The following is a 23,776-nucleotide window of genomic DNA, read 5'->3' as shown; positions in this document are numbered from 1 at the left end:
TAGAATATCGATACGGTCAAGAAAATGGACACTTAAAATATTTGACCACTTTATTGACCTGGCCATATGCAACTCATGGCTGGAGTACACTAAGGATCATGAGGGTAATAATAAAGGCCAAAAGCAGAAACACATGGATCTGCTTGAGTTCCGCAACGACATTGCTGATGGTCTGCTAGCGCAAGCAAATAAGGACGCATTTTCTCGCAAACGTGGATGGCCAAAAGTCTCTTTGAGTGAAAACATCGACAGCCCATCTACTTCTCGAAAGAGATATGAAACAGCACCATCAGTTTCTGTCCGATATGATGGAAATCAACATTGGGTGGAGTACACTGAGAAAAAAAACAGATGCAAATTAAAAGGATGTTCAGGGTTTTCCAGATACAAATGTTCAAAGTGTTCGGTTGACTTGTGTCTCCCAACGGAGATCGCGATTGTTTAAGGATTATCACTGCAGTGACTTCTTTCCTTCGTATTATTTGAAGTAATTTTTATAGCTATAGTTTTCTATAATACTTTTTATGCTAATATTTTATGTTTTTAGTTTATATCCTTGTTCACTTTTTAATATGTATGTACGTGTATATTTATAGTATTGAATGGATTTTTTTATTTTAAATATTTTGTTATTGTTGGAACTTTAGTTTAGAAATCTTGATTTATAAATAAATTGAAATTTTGATGTCCAACCAAATTTTAATAAATGTACGAACTTTTAAGCAAAAACCAAAAATAAACTGTTTTTCTTTACCATACAAAACATTTGTTGCCATATGGCAACATTAAAAAAAAGCATATAATAAAAAAATAAAAAAATTTATTTGTATTGTTATTGGTCCTAAAATAAATACTCAGACAAAAATTTGGATTTTTTGGACGGCGCAATAAAAAGATGTAGCGAAAGGGTTAATAAAATAGCGCAGGTCATTGCGGCCATTTCCAGTCATGTTTATTTATTAATTTAGACATTACATTATGTCATTTTCCTTTTAACCACTATAAGCAGAGAATGTTAATGCAATGAGAAGGTGCAAATGTTACTGTAAGCTTTTTTTAGTACAATTGAGATCTGAAAGATTTGTAATAAGGTCATTTAGCACACCGAGTTTATAGACACCTCACTGACTTTTGCCCACACAAAAATTAGAAACACCACACATCTTTCATCTCAACACACAACACATTTCTCACCTCGACATTAAACCAGTTAAATTTGTACTATTTTCGTATTTTTGAAATAATAAGCGAATACGTAAAATTTATTACATAATTTTTTTTTTTCAATTACATTAAAAAAAAAAACGATTTTAAAAAATAAAATTTATAAAAAAAAGTTTGCACCGGGAATTGAACTCGAGTCTAACATGTGGCGAGGAAAAATAGGCGGTGCGTTTATTTCTTCGACTGCTTATTTTTTGACCATTTTGTTACTTTTGAAATGATAAGCGGATAAATAAAATTTATTAAAAATTTTTTTACGATGACATTAAAAAAAAAATTTAAAAACGAAAAAAAAAAAAATTGGCACCGAGAATTGATGCCGAGTCACATGCGGAGGATAAATACGCAGTGCGTTTATTTCTGCGCCTGCGTTGTGAACCAAGGTTTTGTGCATGCGCGCGACGCGAATTAATTTTAATAAAGTTCTGAAAGTAATTCATGAAGTTTTTCATTACATACATTCATAAATGAACGTATACTCTATATGTACATAAATGATGGTATATGACAATATACATACATAATATGTATGTACATGTCAATAGGAGGTATTTGCATTAAGAAAAAAAAAACGGTTTAAGATAAATCAACACTTATTTTATATTGTATGTCAATTTATAGTTTATGTATTCGACAGCATTTACATACATATGTAGGTATGTACATTTGTACAGTAGGTTCTGTTTTTATGCGGTAGATACGTTCCGCAAGAAACAGCATAAAAAAAAACAGCACAAAAAAAAACTACTAGTTCTATAGTAAAACTATAGATACGTTTCAAAAGTGCTAAAACCGCATAAATCTGAAATAATTTAATAAAATCGCATAAAAAAGGGCACTAGTCCCATATTATAACTATAGATACGTTCCATAGAAGGCATGAATCTGAAATAATTAAATAAAATCGCTTAAACAAAATATTGTATTTTTGAAAATTATATCTTTATTTAAGAAACGTCAGAATCGAAAAATAAATTTAATTCACAAATAGAATCAGACAATACCCACATGTTGCGCGTTCGTTTAGGATTTGGCGTAAAATCACTTTCGTCACTTGAGGAAAAGTACACGTCTGATCTAGATAGTTATGCAGGCGGTTCCATACTTGTAGGGTTAGCATTTCTGATGTAATCTGTGATGAGTTTTTGCTTAGCTGGTTTAGAATCTTGTTTATATGTACAATTCCCGATAGGTCGACATGCATTTTGTAATTTAAAAAAAAACCGCACTATTTCAAAACCGCATAAAAAAAAGTCGCATAAAAACAGAACCTACTGTATATGAAAAACAATAATGCACAAGCGCAAGAACATCATCTTCCTTTCATACATATGTACATATGCATGTATGCCCAAATAACCTTGACTTATGTATGTACACAAGTCACAGCACATCACATTCTTACAAGACAAATACACATACGCACTAGCGAGTTTCTTCCTAACAAGTGCAAAAACAATTCTGCTCTATGTATGTATATATACCGACTTTATGTCCTAGCATATATACATACATATATACCTACTTGCCTTCTAAACTTCCTACAAAATAATTGTATTCATATGTTACTACATCCATGCACGTTCATACATTCATGCATATGTACATATATGCGCGAGCACAGCGCTCCCTTCTTGCTTCCGTGTACTTTTGTCTTTCACCAGTCGATATTCCTAATATTGTACTTACAAAAACACGATATGTACTTTGATAGACGCAAAAGCAACAGCAAGCACAACGCGATGGCCGCTTTGCCACCGCACATTCTAAAATGTTCTAGAACACAACAAAAACACATACCTCACATGCGCATGTCGCCCAAAGCTAAAATCTAAGCCTAGCGACTACAAAAACAAAATACATTCGTAGACGCAGTCGCAGCGGCCATGATTCTATCAGCGACGGCGCTGAACAATTTAGAACAAAACAAAAAGTTCATTCATGAGTTAGAGCTCATATTTCAATTTCATTCATAAAACGAGCCGCCCATATGCCAATTTTCGCGACCATTCGAAAATAGTCAATATTGGAATATTTCGCGTGGAATTATTTGCCAATATTTGATAAATCTTAAATTTTTGTCATGTCAAGTGGCCGCGGCTCCGTATGTATGTATGCACCCTTATATGTATGTAAATATGTCTTCTAACTGTGCGACAGTCGCGAGTTAATGCGACTTCCAGCGAATCACACATTGCTGTCCTCAAAGCCGCATATATGTACCTTATGATCAGAAAGTACCGGGAATGTTTAAATTAAACAAAACAGAGTTAAATTTAAGGAAAATTTATATTATCTCCTTCAAAATATGACCCGTCTGAAGGAACACACATGTGCCAACGCTTAACCCAGTCCTCCAAACACTCCCGGCAGGCCGATTTGTATTCTCTTTGATCAGTGCGATGGCGCGTTATCACCATGCAAAATCTGAGAATTGTTTGCTCACATTTCCGGCGGTTTGCAACACACAGCATCTCTCTAAGGTTTCAAAAAGAATAAATAATATTCTCTATTGACTGTCTGGTCCGATGGAAGGTACTCATGGTGGACTATGCCTTGGCAATCGAAGGAAACAGTCAACATCACCTTCCCGGTTCTTTTTGCTCATAGGGTATATATATCTCATCTTTTCACTGACGGACAAGAAGACGGTCGCAGTTGTTGTTTTTTATATGCATACATTTTGCGTTCGTTGAAGGTTTGCATATATTTGTATACATATGCGTGTATGCGCGTTTGGCTTTCTGGATGCATCCATGGATATTAGAATATTTTCTCATCAATATGTGTATGTAAGTAGTTCAGATTTGACTGAAGAAATTAAATATAGGAATGCATATTCATATGATTGCCATTATGGCTGTTTTACATATAAATTAATTCAAATGAAGTATTAATAATGTTATATAGAAAATAAATTTATAAAAAACAGGTATTAGAAAAACCTGAATACACTATTTTAAATCAATTTCAATTAAACCAAATATAAAAAATGAAATAAAAATATCGAACAAAAAACTGTGCACAGGATTTGAACCTGAGTCAAATATGAGACGATGTACTGCATATACAACACGTCTTTCACGATTGCGCTAATCTACAATTATTAATGACCTTTTCTAAATCACTCATTTATTCGATTCGCAGTTTTATATGCACATATTCTGCGTTAGTTGAAAGTTTGTATGCGTAATTATATGAATATGCATGTGTGTATGCGCGTTTGGCTTTCTGGACGGATATTAGAATGATATTTTCTCATCAATATAATTTGGATTTGATGAAATAGATTATAGATATATGTACATATTTTCTGTTTTGATTGATTTATATAAAAGTCAGGTCATATCCAGTATGAACTATTTTATACCGAAAAGAAATTTCCATTTATAAAATACAAAAAAAAAACAGTATTTTAAAGAAATTTTAATTAAAATAAACTCAAAAATTTTACCAAACTTTCCTGGTTTGAATTGTAAAAAAAAAAAAATGTGTAAGAAAAAAAAAATGTCTTCAGGACTCGAACCTGAATTATATACGTGCCAAAAAACAAAACGAATAATTCCGCCGACTTTAGCTTCTGCACCACAAACTAACTACCGTGCGGCCTTCTTAATCGCAATTTTATTCGCTTCGATTTCCTTAGTAGTGTGCCGAAAAATCTTATGAACTTCCTCAGTAGTATGGTAAACGCAGAAAATATCTGAATTCTTGTCCTAGCGTGGTAAGTAAATATAGAAACCCTCCACTCGCGTCACTCGCTTGGTAAATATCTGCAATTCCCCACTCGTGAAGATAGTTGAATTTGAAATTACCTTACTATGAATCTATAAATTAGAACTCGAAAAAAGCTCATTTAACATTTGCTCCTTCTCATTGCATTAACATTCTCTGCAATAACACCATCACTATTAAACAAATGTTAAATATAATCGATGTTAAATGTTAAAAACCGTTAATGGAAAATCAATGTTGCGGAACCTAAATTGAACAGTTCTAGCAGAGAATGTTAATGCAATGAGAAGGTGCAAATGTTACTGTAAGCTTTTTTTAGTACAATTGAGATCTGAAAGATTTGTAATAAGGTCATTTAGCACACCGAGTTTATAGACACCTCACTGACTTTTGCCCACACAAAAATTAGAAACACCACACATCTTTCACCTCAACACACAACACATTTCTCACCTCGACATTAAACCAATTAAATTTGTACTATTTTCGTATTTTTGAAATAATAACCGAATACGTAAAATTTATTACATAATTTTTTTTTTTTCAATTACATTAAAAAAAAAAAAAACGATTTTAAAAAATAAAATTTATAAAAAAAAGTTTGCACCGGGAATTGAACTCGAGTCTAACATGTGGCGAGGAAAAATAGGCGGTGCGTTTATTTCTTCGACTGCTTATTTTTTGACCATTTTGTTACTTTTGAAATGATAAGCGGATACATAAAATTTCTTAAAAATTTTTTTACGATTACATTAAAAAAAAAAATTTTAAAACGAAAAAAAAAAAATTTGCACCGAGAATTGATGCCGAGTCACGTGGGGAGGATAAATACATTAAACTAAATAAATTTTTACTATTTTCGTATTTTTTGAAATAATAAGCGAATACGTAAAATTTATTACATAATTTTTTTTAATTACATAAAAAAAACGAATTTAAAAAAAAAAAATTTATAAAAAAAGGTTTGCGCTGGTAATTGAAATCGAGTCTAACATGTGGCGAGGAAAAATAGGCGGTGCATTTATTTCTTCGACTGCTTATTTTTTTACCATTTTGTTACTTTTGAAATGATAAGCGGATACATAAAATTTATTAAAAATTTTTTACGATTACATTAAAAAAAAACACATTTAAAAAAAAAAAAAAAAATTGGCGCCGAGAATTGATGCCGAGTCACATGGGGAGGATAAATACGCAGTGCGTTTATTTCTGCGCCTGCGTTGTGAACCAAGGTTTTGTGCATGCGCGCGACGCGAATTAATTTTAATAAAGTTCTGAAAGTAATTCATGAAGTTTTTCATTACATACATTCATAAATGAACGTATACTCTATATGTACATAAATGATGGTATATGACAATATACATACATACATAATATGTATGTACATGTCAATAGGAGGTATTTGCATTAAGAAAAAAAAAACGGTTTACGATAAATCAACACTTATTTTATATTGTATGTCAATTTATAGTTTATGTATTCGACAGCATTTACATACATATGTAGGTATGTACATTTGTATATGAAAAACAATAATGCACAAGCGCAAGAACATCATCTTCCTTTCATACATATGTACATATGCATGTATGCCCAAATAACCTTGACTTATGTATGTACACAAGTCACAGCACATCACATTCTTACAAGACAAATACACATACGCACTAGCGAGTTTCTTCCTAACAAGTGCAAAAACAATTCTGCTCTATGTATGTATATATACCGACTTTATGTCCTAGCATATATACATACATACATATATACCTACTTGCCTTCTAAACTTCCTACAAAATAATTGTATTCATATGTTACTACATCCATGCACGTTCATACATTCATGCATATGTATATGCGCGAGCACAGCGCTCCCTTCTTGCTTCCGTGTACTTTTGTCTTTCACCAGTCGATATTCCTAATATTGTACTTACAAAAACACGATATGTACTTTGATAGACGCAAAAGCAACAGCAAGCGCAACGCCATGGCCGCTTTGCCACCGCACATTCTAAAATGTTCTAGAACACAACAAAAACACATACCTCACATGCGCATGTCGCCCAAAGCTAAAATCTAAGCCTGGCGACTACAAAAATAAAATACATTCGTAGACGCAGTCGCAGCGGCCATGATTCTATCAGCGACTGCGCTGAACAATTTAGAAGAAAAACAAAAAGTTCATTCATAAGTTAGAGCTCATATTTCAATTTCATTCATAAAACGAGCCGCCCATATGCCAATTTTCGCGACCGTTCGAAAATAGTCAATATTGGAATATTTCGCGTGGAATTATTTGCCAATATTTGATAAATCTTAAATTTTTGTCATGTCGAGTGGCCGCGGCTCCGTATGTATGTATGCACCCTTATATGTATGTAAATATGTCTTCTAACTGTGCGACAGTCGCGAGTTAATGCGACTTCCAGCGAATCACACATTGCTGTCCGCAAAGCCGCATATATGTACCTTATGATCAGAAAGTACCGGGAATGTTTAAATTAAACAAAACAGAGTTAAATTTAAGGCAAATTTATATTATCTTCTTCAAAATATGACCCGTCTGAAGCAACACACATGTGCCAACGTTTAACCCAGTCCTCCAAATACCCCCGGCAGGCCGATTTGTATTCTCTTTGATCAGTGCGATGGCGCGTTATCATCATGCAAAATCTGAGAATTGTTTGCTCACATTTCCGGCGGTTTGCAACACACAGCATCTCTCTAAGGTTTCAAAACGGATAAATAATATTCTCTATTGACTGTCTGGCCCGATGGAAGGTACTCATGGTGGACTATGCCTTGGCAATCGAAGGAAGCAGTCAAAATCACCTTCCCGGTTCTTTTTGCTCATAGGGTATACATATCCCATGTGTCAAGTGTGCGCAGAAGCTTGTGTTCTGGGTTTGTTAGAATGGTGGTAGTTTGTACATATATTTAAACACATATGTGAGTATGCGCGTTAGGCTTCCTGGATGGATATTAGAATATTTTCTCATCAATATGTGTATGTAAGTAGTTCAGATTTGACTGAAGAAATTAAATATAGGATGCATGTTCATATTATTGACTTTATGGCTGTTTTACATATAAATCAATTCAAATGAATAATGTTATATAGAAAATAAATTTCTAAATAACTGGTATTAGAAAAACCTGAATACACTATTTTAAATCAATTTCAATTAAACCAAATATAAAAAATGAAATAAAAATATCGAACAAAAAACTGTGCACAGGATTTGAACCTGAGTCAAACATGAGACTACGTACTGCATATACGACACGTCTTTCACGATTGACCTAATCTACAATTATTAATGACCTTTTCTAAATCACTCATTTATTCGATTCGCAGTTTTATATGTACATATTCTGCGTTAGTTGAAAGTTTGTATGCGTAATTATATGCATATGCATCTGTGTATGCGCGTTTGGCTTTCTGGACGGATATTAGAATGATATTTTCTCATCAATATAATTTGGATTTGATGAAATAGATTATAGACATATGTACATATTTTCTGTTTTGATTGATTTATATTATATAAAAATCAGGTCATATCCAGTATGAACTATTTTATACCGAAAAGAAATTTCCATTTATAAAATACAAAAAACAGTATTTTAAAGAAATTTCAATTAAAATAAACTCAAAAATTTTACCAAACTTTCCTGGTTTGAATTGTAAAAAAAAAAATGTGCAAGAAAAAAAATATGACTTCAGGACTTGAACCTGAATTAAATACGTGCAAAAACACAAAACGAATAACTCCGCCGACTTTAGCTTCTGCACCACAAACTAACTACCGTGCGGCCTTCTTAATCGCAAATTTATTCGCTTCGATTTCCTTAGTAGTGTGCCGAAAAATCTAATGAACGTCCTCAGTAGTATGGTAAACGCAGAAAATATCTGAATTCTTGGCCTAGCGTGGTAAGTAAATATAGAAACCCTCCACTCGCGTCACTCGCGTGGTAAATATTTGCAATTCCGACCTCTTCAGGAAAATTGAATTTGAAATGACCTTATTATGAATCTATAAATTAGAACTCGAAAAAAGCTCATTTAACATTTGCTCCTTCTCATTGCATTAACATTCTCTGCTATAAGTTAGTAGTTATGTGCTTTTCTATATTTAAATAATATAATTATTCGTTTTTTAAAGAATGAAATATTTAACTCTCAAAAATATATTTTTTATTGTTTCTAAAAATAAAACTTGCGAAATATTGATTTGAGGTTATAAGATTATCTTGTTTATCTTTTTACAGCTACTGTATATGAACGAACGTAAGTACATATGTATGTATGATTAGGACACTAATACACTTCAGACGGATACGTAAATTAACTTGCATCTTCAAAATTCTAGCGGTACATCAAACGAGGAGAACAATTGGGACGGCACACACATATTTAAATACTGAAAAGGACTTTCAAGCCTTGAATGTAACTTTACCAGCTGAAACTTTATTTGCTTATTAACGATATTATTTTGCCACATAGTTTGCACGAAAAAAGACCTCAATCTGTTACTATTATACTTCGACACACGGTTACACCTACCCCTTTCGGGTTTGATACATAAGTAATAATTGTAATCGAAACTAAGTTAATGCATCACTCGAAATATTGAGCTCAATTGCAAGCTTCAAGGAACAGATTGTTCGACTAGCGGAAGATATTTAAGAGAATTCCGCTTTATAACAATGTAGAACTGCAGTTGGCTTTTTCCCAGCTTTGATATCGCGTTTAATAACAATATTAAGAATGTCGTACACAGACCTTATAATAACACCATAATAAAATAAGACAGTTCTCTCGCAGGGCGGTTTTGGTGGAGCCCGCGGTTTATCTGAGTGTTATGACGGTGAGTGCTGTGGTGATACTGTCCACCCACCGGAAGCCATGCTGATGTGTGGCTGGGTTCAGATGTTTCGTGTAGAGTGGGAGTAGGAGGGCTTCAAGAGTCTTCACTACTTCAGAAAGGAGAGTTATCGGGCATTGCCATGACAGCCGGTTCCACGTTACCGGAGTGACTCGGGTTTTTCCCGACCAAGGGTTGCCGCCCCAGCAAATTAGCCCTGTCTATGGTACCGTACATCACCTCCAATTATATTACTAATTGTAAAAGTTATTCCTGCTTGTGTGGAGCCCGTTTCTCCAGAAGTTCCTTACGGTGATCATCACAAGTCCCTGGAGATTCTTTTTAAGTCAATGACCTGACTCGACCTAACTCCATAACAAGTTCGGAAAACCACCAGTGAAAAACGGTAGTGTGTTCTATGTTACCGGAACGACCCTGATTTATCCTGCAAACAGTCAACGCAAACTTAATCCCCTGTCAGCTGTTACGATCAAACAAATGAGAATCCCATGTAAATGAAGAATTACTTCCCTTCCGTATCGTAGATTTTATAGCAGCATTTTTGAAAATTCCTCTCAGGATTACTCTTTCACCACACACTGTTGCCAAACAGAACATTTCGAAATCATTCACAAAATAAACTTGGACAAATTTTAATTTTTGTTTAAATATCTTAAAAACAATGTTGAATAATGTTATAGATAAATTAACTATTCGCATTTGTTGGTTTTTGGCTTTGGTTTGTTAAACCATGAAACATTGTAACTCTTAACGCGGATGTGAGAAAAAGTGTGTAAGCAAACATATCAATGGCAACATTGTGTAGATACAACCAAACACATACGAACACAAACTGATGTATTGTGTAAATATGTAACTAAAAAAACGCAGTTGTTCTCTACGGTATGAGTTTTGCTCAATTTTGTGCTCTCTAGGGGCTGCGGTAAGGGACTACGCTGCGTATAATGCTGGAAACAGTCACCGACGTAAACGCAGTCCCCTGTCAGCTGTTACGATCAAACTAATGAGAGCCCCATGTAAATGAAAAATTACTTCCCTTGCGTATCGCAGTATCGTAGATTTTGTCGCAGGATTTTTGAAAATTCCTCTCAGAATTGCTCTCTCACCCCACAGTGTTGCCAAACAGTACATTTTGAAATCATTTACAAAATAAACTTGGCAAAATTATAAATTTTGTTTAAATAACTTAAAAACAATGTTGAATAATGTTATAGATAAATTAACGGCTGTGCTTTCCATTTCTACCACGATATATTTGCTTATAATGTCTAAGTGCGTGGACTGAATTTAAAAATTAAAACACGCAAATGTAGTCACTATATCAGCCTTTTGGTTTATATTACTTTTTATAAATTAAAATTAAGAATTAATAGCAATATTTAACGTTAAAAATGCCTCTTTTTTGCATTAATTTGAAAAAATACTCTATTATAGACGCTTATTTCACTTAAATACAAACACAGAAAAGTAACAAAACCACTTATAAACATTCTTTATTACATTAAAATTCGATTTAAAGCTATTTTCACTAAATAATACTCCAAATTCTAATAAAATTCAATTATTACAAATGTTCTTCTAACCGTTTGTAATACCGTGCAGAATAAATGTGAGGAGCGAACTGTCAAACGAACGATGAGAGAGCGAAGAACAAAGCGAAATAAGAAGAACCCAGTCAACCAAAAGGGCACAATTCTTTTATTATTTATAGGGGCGCTTTTTTGATTTCAAATATACATATATGTTACAAAAAATAATACTTTTACAAATACTGAAAATTTGGAATAGAAATCGAGCGATTTTTAGTGCAAATTTTCCTCTGCGGCGCTTTTTTGATTTCAAATATGCATATATATTACAAAAACAAATACTGAAAATTTGGAATAAAAATCGCGCGATTTTTTGGGAACATTGTGTCGATGCAATACAAACCAAGGTATTGTGTAAATATGTAACTAAAAGAACGCAGTTGTTTTCTAGGGGATAAGTTTTTGCCATTTTTGTGTTCTCTACGGGCTGTGGTAAGGGAACAATAGGGCTCTTATTAGTTTAATCGTGTCAGCTGAGCACCATTATAACTGGCCTAGGACTACCACATGTACGGTGAATGTTTATGCTGCTACCAGAAAAATCAGTCAAATTTATTTGCTAAACACAACCTTATTTGAATCAAACATTTGATTTTAAAAATTGTATCATTTTTTACTCCGGATGGAGTACTGTTGGCACAAGTAGTATCTGCTTTTATTATAAAAGTGTTTGGATTGAATTTAATAAAATAGCGCATGTCATTGCGGCCATTACCAGTCATGTTTATTTATTAATTTATACATTACATTCTGTCATTTTTCTTTTAACCACTATAAGTTAGTAGTTATGTGCTTTTCTATATTTAAATAACTATTCGTTTTTTAAAGAATGAAATATTTTACTCTCAAAAATATATTTTTTATTGTTTCTAAAAATAAAACTTGCGAAATATTGATTTGAGGTTATACGATTATCTTTTTACAGCTACTGTATATGAACGAACGTAAGTACATATGTATGTATGATTAGGACACTAATACACTTCAGACGGATACGTAAATTAACTTACATCTTCAAAATTCTCGCGATACATCAAACGAGGAGAACAATTGGAACGGCACACACACATATTTAAATACTGAAAAGGACTTTCAAGCCTTGAATGTAACTTTTCCAGCTGAAGCTTTATTTGCTTATTAACGATATTATTTTGCCACATAGTTTGCACGAAAAAACACCTCAATCTGTTACTATTATACTTCGACACACGGTTACACCTACCCCTTTCGGGTTTGATACATAAATAATAGTTGTAATCGAAACTAAGTTAATGCATCACTCGAAATATTGAGCCCAATTGCCAGCTTCAAGGAACAGATTGTTCGACTTGCGGAAGATATTTAAGAGAATTCCGCTTTATAACAATGTAGAACTGCAATTGGCTTTTCCCAGCTTTGATATCGCGTTTAATAACAATATTTAGAATGTCGTACACAGACCTCATAATAACACCATAATAAAATAAGACAGTTCTCTCGCAGGGCGGTTTTGGTGGAGCCCGCGGTTTATCTGAGTGTTTTTCCCCGACCAAGGGTTGCCGCCCCAGCAAATTAGCCCTGTCTATGGTACCGTACATCACCCCCAATTACTAATTGTAAAAGTTATTGCTATTTGCGTGGAGCCCGTTTCTCCAGAAGTTCCTTACGGTGATCATCACAAGTCCCTGGAAATTCTTCTTAAGTCAATGGGACAAGAGACATAATTTTATTAATGGATAATCTTGTGCCGGATCAAAGGGTTGCCGCCCCAGCAAATTAGCCCTGTCTATGGTACCGTACATCACCCCCAATTACTAATTGTAAAAGTTATTGCTATTTGTGTGGAGCCCGTTTCTCCAGAAGTTCCTTACGGTGATCATCACAAGTCCCTGGAAATTCTTCTTAAGTCAATGGGACAAGAGACATAATTTTATTAATGGATAATCTTGTGCCGGATCAAAGCTTTTATTTTCTGTTTTTCAAAATTAACAATAAAGCGGCTCAGGAAACATTTTTCAGATTTTCGAGAAACCCACCGACAATTAATTGTTTAAAACAAATCGAAATTTTTGAAAAAAAAACCTTCGATCAGGCACGAGTTTTTAATGTTTTTCAAAAGCAGTATAAATTGTACTTAAATCTACCAAGCGGTTTTTAAGTTACAGTGGTCACCAGTTCAAAAAACACAGTTTGGGAAAAACTCAATTAAAGTTTTGCTGCTGCTAGCTACTTGCTCTCGAACGCTCCGGAGCGCCCTTTGTTAATTGTTGAATAACTCGAAAAGTATTTGTTGGATTCACTTAAAATTTTCACACAATATTTTTAAGATATTACACTTTAAGAAAATGCAAAACACAAAGACCAATTTTTTTAAAACTCTGACTCGACCTAACTCCATAACAAGTTCGGAAAACCACCAGTGAAAAACGGTAGTGTGTTCTACGTTACCGGAACGACCCTGATTTATGCTGCAACCAGTCACCAACGCAAACGTAATCCCCTGTCAGCTGTTACGATCAAACAAATGAGAATCCCATGTAAATGAAAAATTACTTCCCTTCCGTATCGTAGATTTTATAGCAGGATTTTTGAAAATTCCTCTCAGGATTACTCTCTCACCACAGTGTTGCAAGACAGTACATTTCGAAATCATTTACAAAATAAACTTGGACAAATTTTAATTTTCGTTTAAATAACTTAAAAACAATGTTGAATAATGTTATAGATAAATTAACGGCTGTGCTTTCCATTTCTACCACGATATATTTGCTTATAATGTCTAAGTGCGTGGACCGAATTTAAAAATTATAACACGCAAATGTAGTCACTATATCAGCCTTTTGGTTTATAGTACTTTTTATAAATTAAAAATAAGAATTAATAGCAATATTTAACGTTAAAAATGCCTCTTTTTTGCATAAGTTTGATTACAGACGCTTATTTCACTTAAATATAAACACAGAAAAGTAACCAAATCACTTATAAACATTCTTTATTACATTAAGATTCGATTTAAAGCTATTTTCACTAAATAATACTCCAAATTCTAATAAAATTCAATTATTACAAATGTTCTTCTAACCGTTTGTAATACCGTGCAGAATAAATGTGAGGAGCGAACTGTCAAACGAACGATGAGAGAGCGAAGAACAAAGCGAAATAAGAAGAACCCAGTCAACCAAAAGGGCACAATTCTTTTATTATTTATAGGGGCGCTTTTTTGATTTCAAATATACATATATGTTACAAAAAATAGTACTTTTACAAATACTGGAAATTTGGAATAAAAAACGAGCGATTTTTAGTCCAAATTTTCCTCTGCGGAGCTTTTTTGATTTCAAATACACATATATATTACAAAAACAAATACTGAAAATTTGGAATAAAAACCGCGCGATTTTTTGGGAACATTGTGTCGATGCTACCAAACACAAACACATACAAACCAAGGTATTGTGTAAATATGTAACTAAAAGAACGCAGTTGTTTTCTAGGGGATAAGTTTTTGCCATTTTTGTGTTCTCTACGGGCTGTGGTAAGGAAACAATAGGGCTCTTATTAGTTTAATCGTGTCAGCTGATACGGACATACGTTTACGTTGGTGAGTGTGAGCACCATTATAACTGGCCTAGGACTACCCGACATGTACGGTGAATGTTTATGCTGCTACCAGAAAAATCAGTCAAATTTATTTGCTAAACACAACCTTATTTGAATCAAACATTTGATTTTAAAAATTGTATCATTTTTTACTCCGGATGGAGTACTGTTGGCACAAGTAGTATCTGCTATTTTTATAAAAGTGTTTGGATTGAATTTAATAAAATAGCGCAGGTCATTGCGGCCATGACCAGTCATTTTTATTTATTAATTTATACATTACTTTCTGTCATTTTTCTTTTAACCACTATAAGTTAGTAGTTATGTGCTTTTCTATATTTAAATAATTATTCGTTTTTTAAAGAATGAAATATTTTACTCTCAAAAATATATTTTTTATTGTTTCTAAAAATAAAACTTGCGAAATATTGATTTGAGGTTATAAGATTATCTTGTTTATCTTTTTACAGCTACTGTATATGAATGAATGTAAGTACATATTATATGTATGTATGATTAGGACGCTAATACGCTTCAGACGTATACGTAACGGCACACACATATTTAAATACTGAAAAGGACTTTCAAGCCTTGAATGTAACTTTGCCAGCTGAAGCTTTATTTGCTTATTAACGATATTATTTTGCCACATAGTTTGCACGAAAAAAGACCTCAATCTGTTACTATTATGCTTCGACACACGGTCACACCTACCCCTTTCGGGTTTGATACATAAATAATAATTGTAATCGAAACTAAGTTAATGCATCACTCGAAATATTGAGCCCAATTGCAAGCTTCAAGGAACAGATTGTTCGACTAGCGGAAGATATTTAAGAGAATTCCGCTTTATAACAATGTAGAACTGCAATTGGCTTTTTCCCAGCTTTGATATCGCGTTTAATAACAATATTTAGAATGTCGTCCTCAGACCTCATAATAACACCATAATAAAATAAAACAGTTCCCTCGCAGGGCGGTTTTGGTGGAGCCCGCGGTTTATCTGAGTGTTATGACGGTGAGTGCTGTGGTGGTAGAGTAGAGTGGGAGTAGGAGGGCTTCAAGAGTATTCACTACTTCAGTTAGGAGAGTTATCGGACATTGCCATGACAGCCGGTTCAACGTTACCGGAGTGACTCGGGTTTTTCCCGACCAAGGGTTGCCGCCCCAGCAAATTAGCCCTGTCTATGGTACCGTACATCACCTCCAATTACTAATTGTAAAAGTTATTCCTGTTTGTGTGGAGCCCGTTTCTCCAGAAGTTCCTTACGGTGATCATCACAAGTCCCTGGAGATTCTTTTCAAGTCAATGAGACAAGAGACATTAATTTTGTTAATGGATAATCTTGTGCCTGATCAGAGCTTTTATTTTTTGTTTTTCAAAATTAACAATAAAGCGGCTCAGGCAACATTTTTCAGACTTTCGAGAAACCCACCGACAATTAATTGTTTAAAAAAAATCGAAATTTTGAAAAAAAAACCTTCGATCAGGCACGAGTTTTTAATGTTTTTCAAAAGCAGTATGTATTGTACTTAAATCTACCAAGCGGGTTTTAAGTTACAGTGGTCACCAGTTCAAAAAACATAGTTTGGGGAAAACTCAATTAAAGTTTTGCTGCTGCTAGCTACTTGCTCTCGAACGCTCCGGAGCGCCCTTTGTTAATTGTTGAATAACTCGAAAAGTATTTGTCGGATTCACTTCAAATTTTCACACAATATTTTTAAGATATTACACTAAAAGAAAATGAAAAACACAAAGACTCTGACTCGACCTAACTCCATAACAAGTTCGGAAAACCACCAGTGAAAAACGGTAGTGTGTTCTACGTTACCGGAACGACGCTGATTTATCCTGCAAACAGTCAACGCAAACGTAATCCCCTGTCAGCTGTTACGATCAAACAAATGAGAATCCCATGTAAATGAAAAATTACTTCCCTTCCGTATCGCAGATTTTATAGTAGGATTTTTGAAAATTCCTCTCAGGATTACACTCTCACCACACAGTGTTGCCAAACAGAACATTTCGAAATCATTCACAAAATAAACTTGGACAAATTTTAATTTTCGTTTAAATAACTTAAAAACAATGTTGAATAATGTTATAGATAAATTAACTATTTGCATTTGTTGGTTTTTGGCTTTGGTTTATTAAACCATGAAACATTGTAACTCTTAACGCGGATGTGAGAAAAAGTGTGTAAGCAAACATATCAATGGCAACATTGTGTAGATACAACCAAACACATACGAACACAAACTGATGTATTGTGTAAATATGTAACTAAAAAAACGCAGTTGTTCTCTACGGTATGAGTTTTGCTCAATTTTGTGCTCTCTAGGGGCTGCGGTAAGGGACTACGCTACGCATAATGCTGGAAACAGTCACCGACGTAAACGCAGTCCCCTGTCAGCTGTTACGATCAAACTAATGAGAATCCCATGTAAATGAAAAATTACTTCCCTTCCGTATCGTAGATTTTATAGCAGGATTTTTGAAAATTCCTCTCAGGATTACTCTCTCACCACAGTGTTGCAAGACAGTACATTTCGAAATCATTTACAAAATAAACTTGGACAAATTTTAATTTTCGTTTAAATAACTTAAAAACAATGTTGAATAAAGTTATAGATAAATTAACGGCTGTGCTTTCCATTTCTACCACGATATATTTGCTTATAATGTCTAACTGCGTGGACCGAATTTAAAAATTATAACACGCAAATGTAGTCACTATATCAGCCTTTTGGTTTATATTACTTTTTATAAATTAAAATTAAGAATTAATAGCAATATTTAACGTTAAAAATGCCTCTTTTTTGCATAAGTTTGAAAAAATACCCTACTAAAGACGCTTATTTCACTTAAATACAAACACTTAAATACAAAACTCAGAAAAATAACAAAATCACTTATAAACATTCTTTATTACATGAAGATTCGATTTAAAGCTATTTTCACTAAATAGTACTCCAAATTCTATTAAAATTCAATTATTACAAATGTTCTTCTAACCGTTTGTAATACCGTGCAGAATAAATGTGAGGAGCGAACTGTCAAACGAACGATGAGAGAGCGAAGAACAAAGCGAAATAAGAAGAACCCAGTCAACCAAAAGGGCACAATTCTTTTATTATTTATAGGGGCGCTTTTTTGATTTCAAATATACATATATATTACAAAAACCAATATTTTTACAAATACTAAAAATTTGGAATAAAAATCGCGCGATTTTTAGCCCAAATTTTCGCCTACGGCGCTTTGTTGATTTCAAATATACATATATATTACAAAAAAGAATATTTTTACACATTTTTTAAAATTTGGAATAAAAATCGCGCGATATAAAAATATACTTTTTTGTAAACTATACTATAAAGGTGAATGTCTGTACGTTGTCCGCGCATCACTACGAAACGAGAACACCAAATGACGTAAAAATTTTTATACATTCATATTTTTACCCAATGAAGGTTATATGCATGTTTTTATGATGCAACTCCCTTCCCACAGCCCCCATGCCGCGCCACCATTCTCATTCGTCACTAATAATCGAATACTTGCTTAAACTTAATCTAAACAATCTTAGTTTTTCCTATTTCCCACTATTTATAGCACACTCTAGACTTCATAATCCGTATAACCTTTTCAACTATGACCCAAATGCAAAGTTCAAAAACGGTTTGAGATAGAAAATTAATAAAATTAATTTTGCTTGATATTTTTCTGATTGGTTGTTTTGATTTTATTCAACGAGGCATAGCAACGGATGCCGGATATTGTAATATTATGATAATTAATAAAAAATTATTTTCTATGAAATAATTGTTTGTAATTATTTTATATACATATCCTTAATCCCTCAAAACTATTCCTACGCGAGCGGGGCCGCGGGATAAATCTGGTCTATAGTATAAAGGTAAATGTCTGTACGTTGTCCGCGTATCACTACGAAACGACAACATCAAATGACGTCAAAATTTTTATACATTCATATTTTTACCCAATGAAGGTTATAGGCATGTTTTTATGGTGGAACTCCCTTCCGACAGCGCCCATGCCGCGCCACCACTCTCATTCGTCACTAATAATCGAATATTTGCTTAAATTTAATCTAAAAAATCTTGGTTTTTCCTATTTCCCACTATTTATAGCACACTCTAGACTTCATAATCCGCATAACCTGCTCAATTATGACCCAAATGCAAAGTTCAAAAACGGTTTGAGAAAAAAAATTAATAAAAATAATTTTGGTTGATTCTGATTGGTTGTTTTGATTTTATTCAACGAGGCATAGCAACGGATGCCGGGTATTGTAATATTATGTTTATTAGTAAAAAATTATTTTCTATGAAATTATTGTTTGTAATTCTTTTATATACATATACATATCCTAAATCCCTCAAAACTACTCCTACGCGAGCGGGGACGCGGGTTAAAGCTAGGACACATATGTATACATTACAAACAGGAATATTTTTACAAATACTGAAAATTTGGAATAAAAATCGCGCGATTTTTTGGGAACATTGTGTCGATGCTACCAAACACAAACACATACAAAGCAAGGTATTGTGTAAATATGTAACTAAAAGAACGCAGTTGTTTTCTAGGGGATAAGTTTTTGCCATTTTTGTGTTCTCTACGGGCTGTGGTAAGGGAACAATGGGGCTCTTATTAGTTTAATCGTGTCAGCTGATACGGGCATACGTTTACGTTGGTGAGTGTGAGCACCATTATAACTGGCCTAAGACTACCCGACATGTACGGTGAATGTTTATGCTGCTACCAGAAAAATCAGTCAAATTTATTTGCTAAACACAGCCTTATTTGAATCAAACATTTGATTTTAAAAATTGTATCATTTTTTACTCCGGATGGAGTACAGTTGGCACAAGTAGTATCTGCTTTTTTTATAAAAGTGTTTGGAATGAATTTAATAAAATAGCGCAGGTCATTGCGGCCATTACCAGTCATGTTTATTTATTAATTTATAAATTACATTCTGTCATTTTTCTGCATGCATGCATCGCTCGAAATATTGAGCCCAATTGCCAGCTTCAAGGAAAAGATTGTACGACTAGCGGAAGATATTTAAGAGAGTTCCGCTTTATAACAATGTAGAACTGCAATTGGCTTTTTCCCAGCTTTGATATCGCGTTAAATAACAATATTTAGAATGTCGTACTCAGACCTCATAATAACACGATAATAAAATAAGACAGTTCTCTCGCAGGGCGGTTTTAGTGGAGCCCGCGGTTTATCTGAGTGTTATGACGGTGAGTGCTGTGGTGGTACTGTCCACCCACCGGAAGCCATGCTGATGTGTGGCTGGGTTGAGATGTTTCGTGTAGAGTGGGAGTAGGAGGGCTTCAAGAGTCTTCACTACTTCAGTTAGGAGAGTTATCGGACATTGCCATGACAGCCGGTTCAACGTTACCGGAGTGACTCGGGTTTTTCCCGACCAAGGGTTGCCGCCCCAGCAAATAAGCCCTGTCTATGGTACCGTACATCACCTCCAATTACTAATTGTAAAAGCTATTGCTGTTTGTGTGGAGCCCGTTTCTCCAGAAGTTCCTTACGGTGATCATCACAAGTCCCTGGAGATTCTTCTTAAGTCAATGGGATCAAAGCTTTTGTAACGACTCACACTTACCACCAGATTATCAATAGCTGAATAATAAGAGAACACTCTTTATTTTAATAAACATTTATTTCTTATCCCGTTCAATTACATTCGTTCTTCCTCTTACAATCCCACTTACACTGCCTTGCTCCCGTTGCTGTCAGAACCAACCGCGTTTCTCTCAGAGCCAACTGCGTTGCCAGATCTCCACATCGCTCCTATATTTTTCAGAGTCATCTTCAACGGTGGATTAGCCTCCTGCTCTGCTGCATCTTTACCAACTCCTGTCGTGTCCGGTTCAGGTAGCTTCTTTAAATGGCTCACGTTTCGCCTTAACTCTGTACCACCTTAACGCACTACAACATCATTTCCTGTTCGTTTGATAACCTCGAATTCTTGTGGATTAAAAGTCGTCGATAACTTGTATGAAAGTACGGCATTACACACCAGCACCTTGTCTCCAACCGAAATTTCACTTTCTTTAGCTCCACGGTCCTCATCCCCTTTCCTCCTCCCTTTTTCTTTATCGTGCAAATCTAGGTCTCTGGCTTCTGAATCGAGGGCAGGTTCTTCAATGTCTCTTAAGGATGGGATTTTATCTCGTATACACCTGTTAAATAACATTTCTGATGGCGATTTTCCCGTTGTACCGTGTGGAGTTACATTGTACATAAGAATAAACTTTCGGAGTTCTTTCGTATAGTTTGCTCCCTGTGCAGTGGCGATTTGCAGGCGCTTAAGTAATGACCGATTTAAGTTCTCTTCCTCCCCGTTTGCTTGTGGCCAGTACGGTGGAGATGTTATCAGCTCAATCGCATTTTCTGAACAATAACTCTTGAACTCCTCACTTACGAACTGCCGACCATAATCCGCAGTAATGGACTTTGGGTATCCGAGTCTTGAAAATATTTCGTCTAGAAAATTTATTATGGCTGTCGAAGTTATTCTTTTCAGAAGTTTTACTTCATAAGGTACGTTACCAGACCTAAGGTACGTTACCAGACCTAAGAAACTCCTAACGTCCTCCTTACTAGAGGGCGCGCGAAAATTTACAACTGCTTCAAGTTTCTCCGGGTCCAGGTCGATAACTTCAGCCGATAAGACGTGTCCCAAAAATTTCAATTTTTGTGCTATCCAGATACATTTAGAATTATTAAGCTCTATGTTAAATTCCCCAAAAACTTTTAAGACGCCTTTTAAGTTTATCTAGAGCTCGGTGTCTGATTCACCATATAAAATAATATCCTCTAGGTAGTTAAGGGCGTTTTTCTGCCCGGCTAATATATTTTCCATAGTTCGCTGAAAAATCTCAGGAGCCAAATTCACCCCAAACAAAAGTCTCTTGTATATGAAAAGGCCCCTAGTTGTAATGAAAGTGGTTATCTCCCGACTACTCTCATCTAATTCTAAGTGGTGGTAGGCGTTCTTAAGGTCTAACCTAGAGAAATACTTTGCTGTTTTGAGTTGTGTCATAAATGAGTCAAACGTTGGTAACGGGTAATTTTCCCATAGGATGGCTTTATTTGCATGACGCATGTCTATGCATAGACGAATGTCACCATCTTCTTTAAATACAATTACCACGGGCGAAATCCATGCACTTGGGCCTGTTACAGATTCAATAATGGCCCCTATTATGAGTTGCATTCGATCTTCGATATTCGCTGGTTGTCGAAGATCGAAAATCGAATGTCAATTTGGTATTATGAGCGGTGCAACCCTATCGAAATTTTCGTTGTTTACCGAATTTAGAGTCGAATGCGATTTTGCTTTCGATTGTGTAGCGTATTGTGGGAAAACTTGTTAAAGTGTAAGTTGTTTGCAATTATTTATGGTTTTATAGTAACCATATAATAAATATATACTAATTTTGTTAATTTTATGCAGGTCGAAAGTCGTGAGTACCAAACAACAATTAGAAAGGCGAATCCACAATTCGCAAAAGGGATTTGCACCAAAGTTCAAGCAGCAAAAAAATGGGAGGAATTTACAACGGAGCTGAATTGCTTGGGACCAGCAGTGAGAACGGCAGCAAAATGGATTAAGCTTAATAATGGTTTTTTTTTTTTGTGATGTTTATAGAAATACATTTTTATTTTCCCTTGTTAGGTATGGGCTGAAATACGTAGAGGAACTGAAATACATATTTTTTCGAATGACGAATAATTGAATAAAGAAAATTTATAACAAAAATAAAACAGAAACTGTGGCGTAAAGGTTTCTATATAATACTTTTTAGAGTTTTCTATAATATTCTCGAAATTTCATTTGTTATGTTTTCTACTTCTCCGTTATTTGGCCCACTTCAATATCTTCAGCATCATCGTATACAGTGGGCTGAGCAAGTCCTAGCATACCTTGATTACTAATACTCAATTGGTACGATCCCTGAGCACAAAATCGCAGAACTGTGGCTAGCTTTAAAATATTTGGAATCAATTTGGCTCGGGTGCACTGCTGCAACTGGTTTTCTGTACTGGACAGTAGGTTCACCAACGCCTCTTTAGATAATCTAAAGTTCTTTAAAAATCTGTAAGGAAATTTCTGTAATATTAAGTACGTCAACACATTTTGAAAATTCTAAATTTACTCAGTGGAAGCCATTTCTAGGGGGTTGGATGCGTCCCTCAACTGTTTTCTACTTCTAGCTAGTTCCACTAATCTTTCATCGTCCGATGAATCGTCGAACCACAACTCCGTTGTACTCATTTTCACAAAAAAATACTTTTTTTAACTTTTAAAAATAATGTTAGCAAAGAATTTCAACATAATCGGTTTTTCTTTTATTTTGATTTGCTGTATCAGCTGAGAAATAATTATCTATTGTAAATGCGTCGAGCGATCGAAATTCACAATAGTTCTATTCTTCAACGAATGAGCACCATAATACCAAATGAAAATTCGTTCGATCAGCACTTTCGACTACAGTCGAAGATCGAATGTTGCTCATAATAGGGGCCAATATCTTGTACCAAAGCTTCTCGCAACTTCTAATCTACTTTTTCTTCCAACGCAGATGGAATTCGCCTGAGTGGTTGTTGAACTGGTTTCACCGACTCGTCGATGGTCAACGATATCTGTATTCCTTTTACTTTCGGAAAAGGAACCACATTGTTAACAACATTTAATTCTA

At 34.5% G+C, this 23,776-nt stretch overlaps 1 protein-coding gene across 1 annotated transcript; it reads right to left on the bottom strand.

Moving 5' to 3' along the window:
* Window positions 1-257: 257 nt before the first annotated feature.
* LOC129250732 (uncharacterized) lies at window positions 258-23,571 on the bottom strand. Its single transcript, XM_054890331.1, has 3 exons — window positions 23,234-23,571; window positions 22,975-23,173; window positions 258-335 (listed from the first exon to the last, which is right to left on the bottom strand). Exons 1-3 carry the CDS (start codon window positions 23,350-23,352, stop codon window positions 258-260), a joined length of 396 nt encoding a protein of 131 aa, XP_054746306.1. The 5' UTR covers window positions 23,353-23,571.
* Between the last annotated feature and the right edge of the window lie 205 nt (window positions 23,572-23,776).

This window comes from Anastrepha obliqua, chromosome 6 (assembly GCF_027943255.1).
Source record: "Anastrepha obliqua isolate idAnaObli1 chromosome 6, idAnaObli1_1.0, whole genome shotgun sequence".
NCBI lineage: Eukaryota > Metazoa > Arthropoda > Insecta > Diptera > Tephritidae > Anastrepha > Anastrepha obliqua.
Note: the sequence above shows the minus strand (reverse complement) of the source record. Positions and strands in the feature narration are given on the sequence as shown.